At 41.7% G+C, this 19312-nt stretch overlaps 2 protein-coding genes across 3 annotated transcripts; one reads left to right on the top strand and one right to left on the bottom strand.

Moving 5' to 3' along the window:
• The first annotated feature begins 3004 nt into the window (after positions 1-3004).
• On the top strand, positions 3005-3876 carry LOC308369297 (pleckstrin homology-like domain family A member 2). Of its 2 annotated transcripts, none has more exons than XM_080843668.1 (2): positions 3005-3516; positions 3697-3876. In XM_080843668.1, exon 1 carries the CDS (start codon positions 3060-3062, stop codon positions 3480-3482), a length of 423 nt encoding a protein of 140 aa, XP_080699794.1. In that variant the 5' UTR covers positions 3005-3059; the 3' UTR covers positions 3483-3516; positions 3697-3876. The 2 variants fall into 2 exon arrangements, with proteins under 2 accessions (XP_080699794.1, XP_080699793.1); XM_080843667.1 differs by having other exon boundaries at positions 3692-3876.
• Positions 3877-4746: 870 nt separating this feature from the next.
• Positions 4747-19015, bottom strand: slc67a1 (solute carrier family 67 member 1; the record flags this gene model as incomplete). Its single annotated transcript, XM_080843514.1, has 11 exons — positions 18887-19015; positions 18214-18404; positions 17984-18081; positions 17366-17511; positions 16360-16492; positions 9985-10097; positions 9767-9868; positions 8653-8753; positions 5772-5873; positions 5042-5162; positions 4747-4928 (listed from the first exon to the last, which is right to left on the bottom strand). The coding sequence occupies exons 2-11, from the start codon at positions 18343-18345 to the stop codon at positions 4747-4749; spliced, it is 1230 nt and encodes a 409-aa protein (XP_080699640.1). The 5' UTR covers positions 18346-18404; positions 18887-19015.
• Between the last annotated feature and the right edge of the window lie 297 nt (positions 19016-19312).

Raw genomic sequence — 19312 nt, 5'->3', positions numbered from 1 at the left:
GTGGTCTCTCTGTTTTACCCTAACCTATGGTATATCTTCAGTCCTTTGGTTTGACATAATCTGGGCAGAATGTTTCCTTTTTTCTTTTCTTTTTCTCATGAGGTGAAGTCCATTGTGGCTGTTTGTAAACTATACCCTCTACCTCTAAATATGACCTCTCCAGAAAGCACTCGTCCTCAACTATGTGATGAATGGAAGAGGATGACATCATGATGGGTTGATATTTTGTGTTCCAAGAGGCTCTCTGGTAGCGTTCTTGCAGGAGTAGCGGCTAGTTGCAATAAAAGTACATATAGGCACTGTCCACCTCTCTTTGTACTATAAGGAAGACTGTATTTCTTGCATTTGAATACAAACACTTGAAGACTCATCTTACTCAATACCATACTATTTTGTTGGCATTGTATGCTGTACGATGTTTCCCAACAGTTTAAATGAGAACTAGAAGACCAGTAATAAAAATGATCCAATATTTCTTAGTCAAAATATATGTGTATGAACATTCAGAATAACAAGTCTAACATTTGCTTAGTAAAATAAGATAAACCCTAGTGTATTTCTCTTTAAGTGTTTCAGAAATAGAATGTCATTAAACAATTTAAGGCCCAAGTGTGTGGGCATACCTTCTGTTTGTAGGCAGAGGCCCTTCTCTGACCATCTGAGACCGGAGGAGGAATTTAACAGCTGATGATCAGTCTCAGCAGTGATGCTCTTTAATGCAGTCGAAATCTCCCATACATACAGGCTGCAGTATTCATAGTGATGACTATTGACACTATTTTTATGATGAAGTTGATGTGTTGAGTCGTGAGCTGTCATATCACGAACAACGGGTCCTAATCTCCTTTGCATTGTGTTCATTTAAAAAAGACATGACTGAACCCTGGTGTGAAATAGCATTTCCAAGGCCCCTTATTGCCTGAGAGAGAGCCATTGTTTGCTCTAGTTCTCAGTTACACCACTCTGTTGAACAAGCATAATATAAGTTATGGCCATATAAGAAAATTCTGCAAGGCATAACATCCATGTTTTTTTTTTTTTTTTTCACTGTGACCCCAATGGCCTTGTTCTTACACAGCCATGCCCCAAGCCCTCTCAGTGCCACCTGCTTTTGTTCCCACGGTTAACTCTGCCTGACTCAAATAGTGGAGACTTATCTGAACAATGCCATAAATACCTGGCATGTCCCATCACAAGGGCATTTACTGGGATGCCATGCGTGTGGGTGGCGTGCATTTGAAAACGGAGAGCCGTAAAACGAGACCCCTCTGTGTTCTATGTTTAGATGCACAACAATGGTGGCTCCCACAGGGTATGTTCTTGTTAAAGGGTGCCTGTTGAAATGCAGCACAGCGAGGACCCTGGATTAGAGCGGGCACTTTATTGACATCCAGTTCTTCCTAGATTACACATCTGTTTGTTACCATAAAAATTTGTGAGAGCCCTGTGATCTTTTATTATTTCAGTAAGCCTGTCTCAAACCTTTATTCTTCTATGCATTTGGAAGGGGAGATTATGGTTATTATAAACCGACTTATTTAACTACACAGTTGTAGGTAAAGTTTAGCATCGCCTCTTTGCACTTAAACTTTGTGATTGAGTTTGAATTCATATTCTGGTAGAATTCTTCTAACCTTATTTGATTTGTGGCATGTGTGACAAGTGAACAGTTGCATTTAAGATAAGTGCCTGCATTTAAGTGTGAAGGATGTGTTTCACACCCTTGTTTATTCTGTGAGTCGAGTGAACATCAGTCGGAACTCTTCCGTCATTGATGTATTCCACACCCATACCAGTCACACATTACATTAATCGATCCCACCTTCCTTGTACTGAACAGTGCCCATGTATGGGAGGTAAGAGAAAATGAGCATGCTAAAACAACGCAACCAATGGATTCCAGTTGTTTCAGATATACTTTCAGTGCCACATTGAGATCTTATGGTCACACATTTGATGACCTTAGAGACAAAACTGTTCCACTCCTTATCTGCAAACAACCTTTCCCACTGACTCACATGCAAGTACACACCAAAGTTTGAGTGCCATGACTCCTGACTTCCTGTGTCAATAAAATCTCTTTTCTTTAATGGGACCGAGACACTTTTATTCCAGTCCAGTTTCCTCAAGTCCACCCTGACCTCTCTGTGTTGCTGGTGCTGTGGCAGTGAAGGAGCTGTTACATTTCCCAGTGCTGTACCTCTGATAAGGTCCATGTCACAGACTCTCAGGACCAGAATACTGACACACTCTCACACATCCAAGTGCACATACACATATATAAACTAAAAAAGTGTTGGGAAACCGTTGTGAGTTTAAAACAAGAACAAGTCCTCAGGACAGTGGCTACTTGAGCAAGTGTATAGGGCATGCACCATAACAAATGGAACTATCAACTGTTTCTTAAATAATCCAGGATTAAATTTAATTAAATCTATGTGATTATGAATATGTGAATATGAGCAAACAGATAATTTAGAGTACATTTGGTAGCAGGCAGTGAATCATGGGAACACAACTAAGGTCACAACTTTCTGCAGTAGATGGCAGCCTGAACACTTAAAGATGTGCAGGCTGTATCAGTCAGAAATGTCAATGGATTAAAAAAATGTCTCATGAAAATATAATTCACTTTGAAAAATCGTAAATATAGTCTTTCCCCATATGTACTTTTTGGCCATAGCATTTTCAGGTTAAATATAATTAAATTGTCAAAGTGTAATGTATGTATTGTATGTAAGTTACCTTAAGTTAACACTGACCCCTACTTGCCATTAAATAGCCCATACTTAATACATTTCAAACAACTGCTCTGATGAACTTCCACTTTCCTGCTGCTTGGTTCAACTCTTCACGGCTCAGAAACCCAACCCTCTCGTACATTCCATCCTGCGTGACGTCAGCTGGGAAGGGTGCAATCACTTGCTATAAAAAGTTACAGCTCCGACTTCCATTCATAGCCAACATTTGGACTACACGCGGCCGACAAGCGAGTAATCGGAGACACGCGGTGCTACCCACATACATTTATTTGGCTACACAACTGATTATTTTGAACAATGAAAATGTCTGCTGCCGAGACTTCTAGCTCAAACGTTTTGAAAGAGGGAGAGTTAGAGAAAAGACGCGACAATCTGCTTCAGTTTTGGAAAAGAAAGACGTGCGTATTAACGCCAGATAGTCTGACCATATACCCTGACGCTCAGAAGAAAGCCAAGGGCAAAGAGTTGAAATTTCAGGCGATTAAGAAAGTTGACTGTGTGGAGAGGACAGGAAAGTTCGTCTACTTCACCATCGTCACCACTGACAACAAAGAGATAGACTTCAGATGCATGGACGAGGATGGATGTTGGAATGCTGTCATCACGATGGCACTGATCGACTTCCAAAACCGAAAAGCCATTCAGGACTTCAAGTCACGGCAAGAATCAGACAATGCATCTCCGGGACATCAAGACAGACACATGGCGAGAGCTCCATAAGCAACCCATAAACGGCAGTTAAAAGTTTTCAGTGGTGAGTCTTCTTGCATTGATCATATTCCCAGTTCACTCTGTATTATGCGGTTCTTCTGTGTCAAGTTTAAGCACAAAATGTGAATGGCAAATGTGAAATTTTAGTAAAACTGTTCTTTTTAGGTCTCATACATGCATACAAATTTAGTGACTGACAGTATTTTCCATGTGTCCAGTACAGACCATGAAGACAGTCGTTGGACCAAAGGAAGGATTTACTGAGGGAAGATGAAGGACTATTGAAGGAATGAAGGACAGAGAAGCTGTTGTTTGGGACTCGAAATAGACCTTGCTACAGCCCGCCAGCATGTCACAAAGCCTGAAGACTACAGTATAGACTGAAGCGGCTGAACACGTTTACAAGCAAGACATATTTAATGAAAGAAAGCTTTCATGCACATGTTTATTTATTCATTCATGTTAACACATGATATTTCAATGTTTTAATTTATTTCATATTTCAAAATATTTATTCAAATAAATGACTTTTCTACAAAACCTACCTGGTCTAGAACATTTTTAAAGCAGTTCTCATTTTCTGAGGTCATCTATCTTAAAATCTTTTGGTATTTATGTAATTGAATCAGAAATGGAAATATTTGTACAAACTATGACTTTAATCGTTGCCTATTTAGTTTAGTCATCTTATCAGTGGAAAAGGAGTACTTTACTCCTTTTATCAGTTAATTCCTTCCTACATCCTCTGACTCACTAAGACTGTAAAGAGTTGTCCTTGAAAGGTGTCTGTGCCAGCACTGAAGTGCTTTGGACTGCCAGGTGTGTCCTTTGATGCTTACGGCACTCAAGACTCAAACTGGCCATTCTGCACACATCACACAGCAGTCATAACCAACCATAGGTGAGATTGGACATACCTGTCAAACACTCCTAACAAAAGACTTCATCAAATCCATACAATGTTTATAACATACTTGGTGTTTAATATAGGAGGAATATATAGTAGGCTTTTAATACAATCAGGTCTGTGCAAAAACAAGTAACACAAAGACAGTTTTACAATCCAAATTGCATTCATATAATTACAGTGCAAGTTATTATTTATATCATCATTTTGGCTGGTGATTTTGGCAATCAGTAAGAAAAACACATCATCTTTGAACACATACATCACATATCTCATGTATCATCACAGTCTACCGGTATGGAATGCCTGAGTTTCCAGCCTCAACTCCAACTGTGGCACAGTTAGCATTGTCATATAACATAGTGATTACTCTTTGTGTTTCTCCGATCTCCTGTCCTTAAAAAGGAGAATAAAGACAGCAGCGTTTATGGCACACTGAATGTATCCAAATGAAGGAACCCCGTAGTTCTCATACAGGAAGCCTCCAATTGTAGGGCCAACGGTGCGCATGAGGGACTGCACTGAAGCACACAGCCCCATCATGGTGCCTAGAGAGAGTGAGGAGAGGTACATAGTCATACTCACATGACACACACACACACACACACACAAACACACAGTGTTGAGCTATATCATGGCTGTGGGTTACACACACCCATACCTGTGTCTGTTGAGGGCACACTCTTTGTGAGCACGCTGTCTGTGATTACGTTGAACATGCTGAGGGAGAACATCATGGGAACGACAATGAAACAGAACTGGAATACATTGGCCATAAGTGCCTGTTGAACATGACAAGAGAAAAACAAAGACAATTTGTGTAGGGATGCTCTGTTAGGCTCAACAATGTACACATTGAAATGAAAACTGGGTGCATAATATGTGCCATTATTGTATTAGAATGTTCAAGCTCAAACTCAGGAAAGTTCCGCTGACACCAGAAAGCACTTTGTGTCATCATGTGCTCCACTTGCAGCACAGTTTCTAAAAATGTCACTTGATTCAATTTTAATGGAATTGAATTGGGGACTGAGAACAGAGCAGATGCTGTATTTTGGTCGAGCCCTCGGGTTACGGGGCAGAAGAAATGAATGGGCCAGTCAATGAAGTTTCCTGTGCACAGATGGGAGCGGGCTGGCAGCTCACACTGGCACTTACACTCCCAAGCCTCTACTGCTGGAGTTAATGTGTATGCTAGCTTAATTACTTAGTTATTGTTAATAGTTTATAAGACAGTCTTCAATTAATTCGTATTAGTGACTAACAGTAATTAAAGGCATTGGTGGGTCTAATCTCACAAATGAGTCTGCTTGTGCTCATGCTCAGGCCTATGTATGTAGCTGTATGGACACACTATGCTGTCTGCCCCCTCTTGATGCAGACATCCTTACCTGGGCCAGACCCACCAGGCTGGCTACACCAACAGAAAGGAGCAGCAGAGAGCTCTCTGGGTATCTAGCTGTGAGGGGTCCTATCACAGCCCCCTGCATGACCTGTTGAAGGACAGGGAAGACAAGAAAAACACAACAATGAAACAATATCAGCCCTTGAAATATAAACTGTGTGGTGGATTAAATGCACTTTTGTCCTCACAAGTCAATTTAATGTCATCCGATTATCAGCAGTGCATAACAAATGACTGATGTTCTTATTTGTTGACCGCCTCACTCTCATCAATGGGTATACATAATTAGAGAGCCGGGGGCCAGGGGGGAGCGTATTGCAGCACTCACGTCAGTACCACCCACCACCAAGTGCCCACAAGGACCCAGGTTTGAGTCCAGCCTGAGGTCATTTCTCCAACCCACTTCCCATGTCATTCTCTCCCACTCACTTCCTGTCTGCTCTTCACTGTCCTGAGAGTAAAGGCCAGAAATAAAACATAAAAAGTAAGAAGAAAGAAAAAGAAAATCCACAGACTGGCACTAAAAGACCACTTGTGTGAATGTATGTGTATGTACGAATTAGAGGAAAGGAGGTGGGCAGGGCTGTGCAGAGAAGGATTTTCTTGAGCAGTGACGTAAAAACTGAGTGGCCTGGGAGTTGGCCCTGTGGGCTGTTGTCCTACTGCTACCACAGTGGTGTAACTCTGAGTCTTATCAAGTGCATATCTGGGGCACCTGCGCTCCCTCTGAAGTCTCCTGACTCATGCGACTTTTGGTCCTGATGACTCACATTCTCCCAGTGCTTTGGGAAAGCTAGGTGTCTTTCTTCCTCACATACAGTTTCATTTCCATGTTAATCATCAATAAATCTTTACACTGTTCAACTCTGTAAGTTATATGAACTGAACCAGTGAAAAAGAAATGTCATTGTGAATTATGTTTATCCATCTAAATGTGTAGCCACCTTACTCTATAACACAAATGTAATCATACGAAAGTCATCACATTTTCATGACAACATTTTCCTATTGTCATAATAACATGATTAAGAAACATATACAGTATACCATAAGCAGCTATGCAGGAGAGCTTATATTTTAATTTCCCTGTTCGAATGGAGTGTGATTCAGAAAACCTATGACCTAGAGCCGAGTGCTGCTTACGCACGCTTACAGCACCAGCCCTACATCCTCTGACTGCCATAAACACTCCACACCTACATACTCTATGAACAGACATTATGGGCAGACATTCAACAGAGAGAGCAGCCAAACTAAAGTAAACTTCAGCCAGCAGACCGAATAAATGAACCCATACTCGCTACTCCCTATTAAAGCTCAGCACAAACACAATGTGCTTACAAATACAGAAGGACAAGGCAGAGATGGGTGTAATTGTGAAAGGAAATAGTGCAAGGTACCTTGTACTAAAACCAAGACTCACTGCTTCTCTACTTTAAATATTTCACTTTAAAAATATATATATTTATACATCACAAACTTCTGTGTGTGTGAAAAGACTGTGTCAGATAAATAGCTCATCTGACATCGAAACTAATGTCAAATATTACACAACTTGCTCAGCCTGCTCATACGGAGGCCTTGTGCTCTGAATACCATTCCCCCCTGCTGTGTCTGTACATACAGGCTCTATGTTAAGTTGGAGTGGCTTGGCTACTACACATGGCTACTGCCAAGACACAGACTGAGGAGGAGACAGGTAAACAACAGGCCCGTCTCATAAGAATCCTAGAAGTATGCGCTAACACATCATGAGATTAAGAAATAGCTTGTTAAACACTGAGTTTGTGTAAAGTGGCATGAACCTCTAAACCATTCTTCCGGTGGACTCTGAAGTGGATGCTAAAAATATGGTTTCGCATTCCACAGTCAATATTATAACACCGCCGTATAACAAAAGCTCACAGGATACCATGAGGACAATTTCATAAACAAGTTCATGTGAGCTTATCCACCAGTTAAAAGGAATTCAAACTCAGCTGAAATCTTTGGTACTTTCTTTTCGATAACAAAGACGGTTCAGTAAAAGTGAAAACCCTGTAGTCTGAGAGTGGGACCCCCTATCCAACTCCCTCTCTGTGCTCACAGAGGCTGCTGTGCTACGAGCAATGTGGGAGTACCCGACACAACAAGTAGCGCTTTCTTGTCTTCTATAACGCTTGGCAGGGGCCTGAATTCCAGCATGGACACAACACTAGCGTAACATAGTGCAGACATGTGACCTGAGATTAGATTCTGTGGTAAAACATTCTCAAATACGGATTTGTTTAGAGCTACAACTTGCAATCGCAAAAAGCAAAATAGCTTTCTACTGCCATTTCTACGCAGGGAACAAAAAGCCTTTTTAAGTATTTCACCATATTTGAATACAGTTTAAATAAGTAGCTCCATTGGTATTGTACTTGGTGAAAAGTTACTCTGGAGAATTGTGGTATGCAGGAGAGGACACATGAGATCTATGGTTTCAAGTTATTGCATCATAATGATATCAACCGCTGCAATACTGCCTGACTGACAGACAAGCCTGGGATGCCATGGATGACCATTGCTGACAGCACAAACTGTTACAGTGGGAGACAGAATTTCCACTCATACAGTATGTGAAACCAAAAGTGGGATCATCCACCTTTTATAACCCTACAAACTGCTTGAGGTTTGCATATTTTCAGCAGATTTTACTACTGAAGAATCTTGTCCCAACCCTAAAATGTGGTGTAGGCCAACATGCAAAATAATTGTCGAGAAGGGACGCTCCTGACCCAAGGGGAAATGTCTGGCTGTCAATTCTCTTAGCTCAAACATGTCCTGGCCATTCCCTGCTCCTCCACATCAGTAGACGAACACTCTGATGGAGCCTCACTGCTTACCATCTGCACAACGCCAAAGTAGGCCATGAGGTAGCCATTCTGCTCCGCGGCCAACTGGAAGAAATTCATGGCGATGATGGAAAACATGACTTGAAAGATACCTGTTTTAGGGGAGATGGAAGAAAGAGTGACAATAGGGAAGTACACACTATTTAGTACACACGAAGAGGAGTCAAAAATGGAAGCTGGAACAGTGGACACTCAAAACTAACAGAAACACATTTTTACAACATTAAGCTCCCTTCTTACACAAATAAGGAGGCTTTTGTCCCCCCTCCCAAAAAAAATGTCCTGGAACTTGGAATGAGTTGAGGCGGGCAGGACACACCCAAACAGCGTAAGGCTGGGGAGCTGCTCCCCGTCCACATGACAGATGTGTAGTTCCCTATTCTGAAGCCATGTTTGCTCTCTAGGTGTGTCTCCCCGAGTGTTTTCTTTCTAGTGGAACTGGGGTCAGGGAGGATGGGGAGACAAGAGCACATACACCAGGGGAAAAAAGGGGAGAGGGCTGAGGTATTTCCTGTTAGCGCACAAACTCAAGAGCCCTTCACTGCTATGACGAAGGGCTTTTTTTCAGGCCCTACTGGTTGTGTGTTTGTAAGAGACAGTGGAGACATATGGTGCAAAGGTGAGACAGGAATAACAGACGAGTGGAGAAAAGAAGAGGAAAATCTGTTTCTGCCATTCCCATCACTCCGGCACAGGACCAGTGATGTTGTGTCTTGCCAAAAGAAACATGGCTGCAGGAGGGGTAAAAAAAAAAAAAATCCCTGGCAGATGTTTGTCATGTCCTTGCCTGAGTCAGGCTTCCCAAAAGAAGGCTCACACTGGATGGAAAAATAACTTGGATACAATAAAGAATTCCAATGTCTGCATTTGCATTTTCACTTGTTGATTATATTTTCCAAACAGTAGTTATTGTTATGCTGTAACACCTATGTGTAGATTCTCTTATCGAGTAGTGCTTTAAAATCTAGCAGCTAAAGACACTGTGCCCTGTAATGGAGTTCCTACCGTATATGAATACTTCATAAAGTTAATTTAACATTTCATGATGGTTAAGTGTAATAATGTAAGTCTGGGGCCCACCGTCTTACAAGAGGACTATAGTCACCTGAGGGGAGGCCTGAGGTGATTTTGACTGTGAAGGTCTTCGCCACGCCAGGGTACTTCATGAGCCTGGTGATGTCACCCAGGTTAAAGAGTGAGCGGCTCTCTGAAAGCAGATGAAGTCACGCAGGTCATTAACCTCTTGGTGAGACACGTGGAAACACTGTAAAAATCATGGGCTATCTCAAAGCTTGAAGTAAGACTTGCTGAACAGGTTCTTACTGTCACTCTGCTCCTGCACGCGCTGTTCTTTGGTGTCTTTAGGGATGAACTTCAAAACCAACAGCAAGCTGACAAAACTCCCGACAGCAGCCACACAAGCAGCACATGTCTCCCTGTGAAAAATAAATCACACTTGCACTCTAAAGATTTGTACCTGTCTTATACAGAAATGTAGCCAGTCCTATTAACATTACAGTTATATTTAACACATCACACTGTACAACGATGTACAATGACAAATTATTCTTTAAATAATTCAGTAGCAGAGATATGTCCCCATAAATGCAAAGCCTTGGCATGAATAATGACCTACTGTAATTTGTTCAGGAGGAACTCAAATAGAATAAAGGTCTGAGTATCTAATTTAATGGGAACAAAATGTTGAACATGGTCGTTTTTCACGCAAGAAATCATACACACTAGCGTATTTGTATAATATGCCCAGTATCTGTCTGAAGACTCAGTGTACAGTCACCCACTCAAAACGCTGCCAAAAGAATGCCTGGAGCAGATGGACTGAGAAAAGAAGCCTTTGTGTTTCGTTGGGACTAAAAATAATTGAGAAATACAAAAATCCACGCCTCACAGTCTGTTGAAAAGGTCAGTGAAAGCGAAGGCAGACCAATCCCCACATTAAAATCTACTTTTTTGGTTGCGTGGTTGAATAAGCCTGACTCATGAAGTCCAACTGCGTAGAGTAAAACACACATGACAGTACCAACATTTGTCACACTAAACACAGATTTGAAAGATATACACACATCCAAACACATCCAAATCCATTCCAGATGATTCTTCACACCCTAAAACATGCTGATAACCTGATCTGATTGTACAAATATTATATAAGATATTCAGGTTTGTTGAACAAACACATAGATACAGACAGAAAGAGGGAGAGAAATACACAGACAAAGTTTGTAGTTGTGTACCCAGTTCTGATTTTCTTTTAATGGACCTGTCAGGAAAACAGATTCCCTTTCTTCATCAACACACTCTGGGCGTCACTGAGGAAATGGGAATGCTTGAGGAATGACTCACAGGAGCCGTAGCCACAGCCAGACACACACACACACACACACTGGTAGTCCAATATGACCACACGCGCTCACACACACGCACACACACACACACACACACACACACACACACACACACACACACACACACACACACACACACACACACACACACCTCAGCTGTGTCCCATACCACAACCATTACCACTGTGACTGTATGGACTCAGGACAGCTGTGAGTGACAGACACTGTAAGGAGATACCGAAGTGCCTGCCCACGAGTGTGTGTCGGTGTGTCAACTTGCATGTCTGTGTGAGAGGGTGTGCAAGAGGGAGTGTGCAAGTATCCGGTGTGTGTGTGTGTGTGTGTGTGTGTGTGTGTGTGTGTGTGTGTCTGATAGTGTGTGTGTGCGTGCTCGTAGGTGCCTGTGTTTGTGTGTGGGTTAATGTGACAAATTGTGAAAATTAATTTGCGCACAAACTTTGAAACACACTATGCACACACAAAAAGGAGATCAGGAAAAATGTCTCCTGTTGACGTTAGCTCCACTTAATGTACAGGATCGGAGAGACGGGGGCGAAGTGAGGAAGGCCAGCGCTGACAGGGAGGAGAAACAAAGGATTAGAAGAGGCAATGAGAAGTGCCCTACAACCGCTTCCACCCTACAAACACACACACACACACACACACACACACAAACAAACAAACACACACACACAAACACACACACAGACACACACACACAAAGACACACACAGACACACACACACACACACACACACACACACACACACACACACACACACACACATACACACACACACAGACACTCACACACACACACACACACACACACACACACACACACACACACACACACACACACACTCACACACACACACACACACACACACACACACACACATACTGCTGAATAGTGAATGCATACTGCTGAATCCAAATAGCATCAGCCAGCTCTACTGTATTCTCCTACTCTAATGGGTAAAGAAAATGAGGTGATCCAGTCCTCAAACATGCCTAAAATATTTACACAGAATTCTAAATAGGCTTTCTCTTCCTGATCCTACAAGAGATTTCCAATGGATGTGAATGTGAAAGACATAAAACAGAGCTCAAAAGGACACTATTTCGGCTCAGCTTTTTCCCCAATTCCGCTGTGTGAGCCAATCCTTCCTTTTCAATGACACCGGAACAAAATTCAAATCAAGTCATATCCTTAGAGGTCACCACAGAGCCCAGAAAAAAAGCCACATGAAGAAAAGATCTCTTTTTATGGCACCCTGCGTGATAAAGGGAGCTTGGCTCGGGCCTGTGTGTCTTGTTCTCTTGTCAGGGCGTGTTGGGACTTGTCCCCTGCCTGCTTCCCCCTAAGGCCACTAGTCCCGAGGCTTTCTGCCAGACGCTATTACAACCACACAGCAAACACACACAGGTAATTACTCCATTCCCAGGGGTCTGGTCGCACCTTTGTGTGCTCATGGGTGCACCTGAGTTTGCTGGTGACAATGAATGAAGTCTGCTCTTGCACACAGGAAATGGAAACAAGATAAATGAGCAGGAGCCCCATGGTGGGAGCAGAAATGAGCCCTGCTCTAATCCCCTCACATTCAGAGGAAATGAAAGGAGGAAAGGGGGCCTTCCTCCTGTGGAGCCCATCAATCAGAGAACATTGCTGTTGGAGGTGGCCCTGGAGCTATGGGACAGCCAAGCCAAAAGTAAGCACATGCATGCCTTTGAGTTTAAAAGCTCAAGGCCAGCCGAAAGTTATGACAGTGCAGGTTTGTGTGTGATTAGTCTGTATAGCCAACTAAAGTGTGTTGTGTGTTGTATTCTGTGTGTGTGTGTGTGTGTGTGTGTGTGTGTGTGTGTATGTGTTTGTGTGTGAGAGTACTTGTGTTTGTTGTGTGTAAATGTCTCTCTCTATGTGTGTACTTTGTGTGTGTGTTTTGCTGTGTAAGGGTCCCCTGTCAGGCTGGCAGGATCAGAGCGCAGACAGCCCCTGCAGACCTCTGACCTGTGCGGGGCCTGAGCCGGAGTCAGGCTGACTGGGCCCTGCCGGATTGTCACCATGGCTCTCCAGCTCTCTGGCGACACTCACTCCAGACCCTGAGCCCCGATCTGACCCCCCCCCCCCTCACACCCCCCACCAACCGCTAATTTACTGATGACGGGACACCAGTGTCCCCTGAGGCATTCTGGGCAAAGGAAGCATTATCTTAGAACACACATGAGTTCATCTGAGTGACACGAGGAGGCCATAAAAACTAATTGGGAACTTGGAAAAAAACATGGTAGCACATGCAGACCACACACAAATGAATGAAATGGAATCAACACACTGCTGGAATGAAAAGACTGTTTAGGGGAAGAACCCTTCTACCACAGGCCTTATTTGGACACTGGGATCGCGGCTTCCGTTTGACCTTATCAGACGCTGAGGACAAAAGCTTTGTGTGTGCTTGGACACACACACACACACACACACACACACAAACAGAGAAGGAGTATCCAGTGGATTGTCGTGGGTTTATCTTTACAGCTGCAGTTGAACCCTGCCCCTCTGACTGAGCAGGGGAGGTCAGTGTGCAGGTGGCTTTCCATGGGTTGTGGCGCTTCACCACAAAGCCAGAGGCAGATCAAACAGAACACTCCCAGATTTAACAATTTCACACACACACACACACACACACACACACACACACACACACATTAACACACATACTCGCACAGGCAAGGACACATACAAATACACACTCATATAGGTCTACTGGAAAGAAACCACCTCTACTAGTTGTACATTTTTAAAACAAACAATCCATTATATCTTGGCATGTAAAACAAGCACATAAGAACCTACAAACTCTTTCAAAACACACTGTACAGTAATGAAACCTCCTAATTTTATCATTACATCATCAAGACAAATATTCATCTTGTACTGCTTATCTTCCTAAGTTCCTGTTCAGGTACTGTATTTTTGTTAATCATATGAAATCGCTTGTTGTTAGCCATGGCTCACTGAAGTGTAAGTATGTGTAGGCTTCCACCTCTGGAGCGCTTTGCGAGTGTAGCATTCGTCAAAAATGACATTTGTCGGAAATGTGTATGTTCTCAAGAGAGTGTTTACGTACTACACAGGGACTTCCCAAGCCTCAACATTATATACACGTTGGACTGTGTAAACACACAGGGCAATGTGTGTGTCCTGAACGTGTGCCTTGATTGAGGGGTATACGTAGTTGCAGATCCAGCTTTGAGGCATGAGTCATCAGTCGTCAGGCAAAACACTGAAACACTGTATGTTTGAACAGCTCTGCATGAGTGCACTCTGATGCTCACTATGTATATTACTATCCATTTATGACAAGAAAACATGACAGACTATGGAAATTGTTAAACTCCATGTGGAAGGATGTGTAAAATTCTCCTTGAGTTGTGTTTTGGAAAAGCTGAGCTGTGTCTATGAAAATGGGATTACCAGTGGTTTCTCCAGTGACTAAACACAAGGAAAGGACATCACTCCTTCATGGCGGTAAACCCTAAAACTTCCTCTCAGAGGACCACTGACTACATCATTAATAACAAGCACACAATACCATAGAATGGGGAAAGACATTATGGCAAAAACCGGCTCTATGGGAGAACAGTCCAAAAAATTCACAGTTTCACTGTTTTGCTTGACAAATGAACCAAGTAAAATTCTGCCTGGAATAAAAGATTTGGTAACACTTGGCTAAATTCCACTTTCCTTAGATCATTAGCAACACATTAAATGGTTATCATAATTCTTTATAATGATTGACCTAGGTCTATATAACTATAAATACGTAGTAATACACCTGAATTTCCCTACAGGGATTAATACAAGTTTATCTTATCTTATCTAATGACTGCACTCATAAAACGTTGCGATGTTAAAGTAATGTTAAAGTATCAGAATGCACAATAAAGCTTATTTTACTTCTTAAAAAATGGCACCCATGACATCTTGGCCCCTATGTAAGAAGCTGTTTATTCACCAAATGCTCTTTATGGAGCCATATGTGATATTTATATATGTGTTTACAAGGCTTGATTGATACCGGGTTTAAGTTAAGTGTTACCAAAGATTCCCTTTGCTGTGAATTCTGAGTGAAAGAGAGAAAGAAAGAAGGAGACAGAGGCAAAGGTGAAGAGCCAACCTGGTTAAACCTGAAACTGGAGAGAAGGAAAACACCAGCGATTCACCGCGACAGACGTGTTTGCAAAATGAAGGAGTTTATTGCTGGGATTACAGATGATCCTACAGCACCTCTGGTGTCATCTCTGTTTAGATTTTATTGGAGCCTAGAACTACAAATCAAACACACTGAACACTAACTTACTTGGTGTTTTTTTGTGTGTGTAAATGCTTTGAATAGTTGACCTTGAATGGTCAGAAGCATAAGTGTTTCAAGTCAGCTGCTTACATATGAAAATGACTAATGACTGATAGATTCTTAAAATAATTCATTTTCTCAACATGCACCAGGTAACTGTAATGATACATGTGCTAGATTAACAAAAGCCATCATAGGCTGTTTGTAGATATAAATGCATTAGATCTACTTTGATACAGTTCTTTATAAAGGAGTGTTAAGGAGTGTTAAGAGTGTGTTGGTTTTGTCTGGGGTTTAGTGCTCAGATGTCCATCTCTATATTAACACAAAGCTGCCCTCTACTGGAGACTTAAAATACTCAACACTTTATACTGACCTACCAAAAAGGCTGTAGAATAATTTCTTGTGCTGTTTATGTAATAGTATTTGAAGCTCCAGAATTCATTAATCTTCATCAATCTACTTAAACATTTCCTTTGGATCTACTGTTTCTTGGGGCGGTTTCCATTCTTATTTGTATTTTGTAGTTAGGCAACTTTTACTCAGAAATCCACATACCCTTCAAATGGAGAGGCACATTGCATTCCAAATTGTCCGTGAAATTTGGACAAAAGTCCGTTAATATAGCTTACCTACAGACTCATATGTGTTGGCCAGAAATTCCCATGGTCCATCCCTATACCAAGCGGAAAAGTGCCACTCCTATTACCGTGTTTGCATACTTCCTCTTTAGACCATTAAACATTTAAGCCATCACTCATAGTTTATAGCCCTTAATTGCATTGCTAGCCATTCAACCTAGAAAGCTAGCTTTTATCGGGCTTCCTTCTCATTTCTATTTATGAGACACAAGAAACCTTACCAGTTGGATGCTAGAAAATGACCTACCACCTTCCACCGCCACAATCACAATATGATTACTTAAAATGCAGAGGCACTGACAGCGTTATGTCATCACGCACTGCGTTCCAGCTTACCCATAGCGTGTGCTGAGGGTGCCCCCTAGAGAGGAACCTGTGATCATCCCTATGCCAAAGCACAGACCCAGTTTGGCCAGAGCATCAGCCCTCTTGCCGGGCTCAGTGAGGTCAGCCACCACCATCTGAGTCCCTGCAAAACAGTAGGACTAAGATGATGATTAAACAGGACTGTAACACTGCCAGTATAGTAAACACAAAACAGTGGGACTAAGAGTAGGATTAAACAGGACTGTAACACTGCCAGTATAGTAAACACAAAACAGTAGGACTAAGATTAGGATTAAACAGGACTGTAACACTGCCAGTATAGTAAACACAAAACAGTATGTAGTACAACTGTGATGCCACTAAGGGCAACAAAACTAAATGTGTATATCTCTGTCTGCTCCAAAGGAGCAATGCCTTGACTTCAAAGACATTTCACCAACCTTCAGCAAATGTACTACGTCATTATAGTAGCCTGATAATGAAACTTTTTTCTTTATCTTTATTCAGTAATTCTGCACGATAGATACTCAAGGCAGAGGCCTAATATGACAGCAGAATTTTTGCATAAAACCATTTTGAAAGTAAAATTTAGAATAAAATTACATGGAAATGTATGGACATGGATCCAGTTTCACAAAGGCTACAAAAACAGATCCAATAAAGGAAGAAGCAAATAGAAAAAAATGAGAAGACTGATAAAAATGATGAGATATAATGATGAGATATAAAAGACACAGAATAGTCACGCCAGACTAAAACAGTCCACATGACAAATTTCTAGTGTGAGCAGGTAACCCTGCTGATAACTTTAGTCATATTCTAATATCTCCAATACACTTTTGTGACACATTAGCACATTCAGCTAAGAGAACACTTAGACTATAATAATGAATCCCTAAATATTCTCTGTTGTCAAACATTGCATGCAATGAACATGCACTTCATCATTTGACATGAAACATTACATAATTTAGTACAGTGCACAGTTTTGCATTTTTTTTTGCATGAGCATCACCTGGTAAGACATGCATGGCCACTGTAGGGAGCTTGTGAATGAAGAGCATTGCAGTGCTGTCAGTCAAAGACAGCAGCACATAGAAGACAACAGACGCCATGCAGGACATAGAGAGAGCTGCCCGTGCCCCAAATATATCAGCAAACCTGCCAAACAACACAAACCTCTGTCATATTTTCTCTAGACACATTAACTTCACATTAAATCATGTAAAAGATCTGAAACAGAGTCCAGGGTCCAAGGACAAAGACTTAGGTAGTATCTAGTAAAGAGACACCATCCAGAGCAGTTTAACATAGACAATTTTGTAGACAGCACATTTTTGCACGAGGTCATCTACTTAGTGTGGGACTGGACCTCTGGAATAAATGTTGATGAAGTGAGATAATTCTGAATATGGTGACATGGGCAACATTAGCGGTGCCTATGAATGAATTGAGTGACTACAGTGCACATGAGGCTGTGAATGACCAAAGACTGTCCTGCATGCATGCAGCAGACACTCAGCCCTAAGTCAATTACACTGGAAATAAATTGAATTCACTTGAACTTCAGTCTCTCATTACGTTTGGCTTTGATTTACAGCTCAGCGAGAACATAAATATGAGATTTACACACCTGCCAAATACAGGGCCTCCAAGGAGCTGAATAACTCCTACTGTTGTTTGGAGATAGCCAAACCACAGGGTGTCAAAACCGAGCCTCTTGGCCAAATACTGTACAGAAGTGAAGATGGGTTTAAGCTTTCATTTAGTTTACAATTTCACAAAAGGCAACACACGAGTCAGTGCAAATCACCATGTTGCAACAATTAAATGTGATGAAGCTGCGTGACATTATATACTTACTGGTGTTATAGAAAACTGCACAAACATACATGTGATGTCTATTGCGGCTATCAGGTAAGTGACAAGAATCACCCTCTGCCTATTTATGCCGGCCAGAGAATCCATCTTCTTCCTCCGTGTGTTCGACTCCATCTCTTACTCTTCCTGGAGTGTGTGCCAAATTCAAATGTAATCCTTTTCTGAACCCCTTCCTTTCGTTCAAAATAAATCAAACAGCAAGGTTTATTCTGCTGTCAGCTTGACGTAAGGCTGTTAAAGGCAGTTTGATTAACACATTCTAAGCGTCTTTAGTCATAACATGAATACACAACTGCAATGTGTACCATTCATAATGACAGTGCATAAATGTAAGGGAAAGGTAAGCATTACAGCGTCAATAGTGAACTGAACTCGGCAACTTGTTGCCCTTCGACCCAGAGGCAACATAGCTGCTTGGCGATTCAAAGTAACTTTCTGGTCAAATGTGTCGTTGTTGCAATCAAAGAACGTGCCACAAACGCATATTAAACAATCGTGAACTATCCTGGTCGTAAATATAAAGTTATATCCATGGCTACAATACAATGAGGAACTATAACGGATATGTCAATCACATGCAGCCTACCTATTTCATTGAATCGACTAGATTGTTGGGAGCTACGATGGTAGTAAAATGTTAGATTTGAACTGGTACCTGTTACTGTTCAACGCTGCCACTGTCAAGTAGACGTTTGATTATGAACTCTATATAAAATCCATGTATCTTTGATGTGTATTTGCCTACTGCTTTTTACGTAATCGTTTCCTCGCCATCTTGGTGTTGAGTAAGGATAATGTTCAAGTCCTCCCACTTTTCGAGGCGTAAACACACAGAAGGCGTGACCACGAACATACCTTTATTAGGAAACAACCTTCCACAGTTGACACTGGGTCCATTACTTAGATTAATTGAACTTAACCAATGAAGACACATTTTCAGTTATTGCAATGAACACACATATTATACTGAGTAAGAACACATCATCCAGTAATTAATGTTCATTATTAACTGAGTTAATTTTATTCCACAGTAGCTCTTCAATGGAGGCTAACAATGTTGGTAAAAAATCTGCCCCAAACG

This window comes from Sprattus sprattus, assembly GCF_963457725.1.
Source record: "Sprattus sprattus genome assembly, chromosome: 8".
In the NCBI taxonomy this organism is placed as follows: Eukaryota; Metazoa; Chordata; class Actinopteri; order Clupeiformes; family Clupeidae; genus Sprattus; species Sprattus sprattus.
This window is presented reverse-complemented; position numbering and strand designations above follow the sequence as displayed.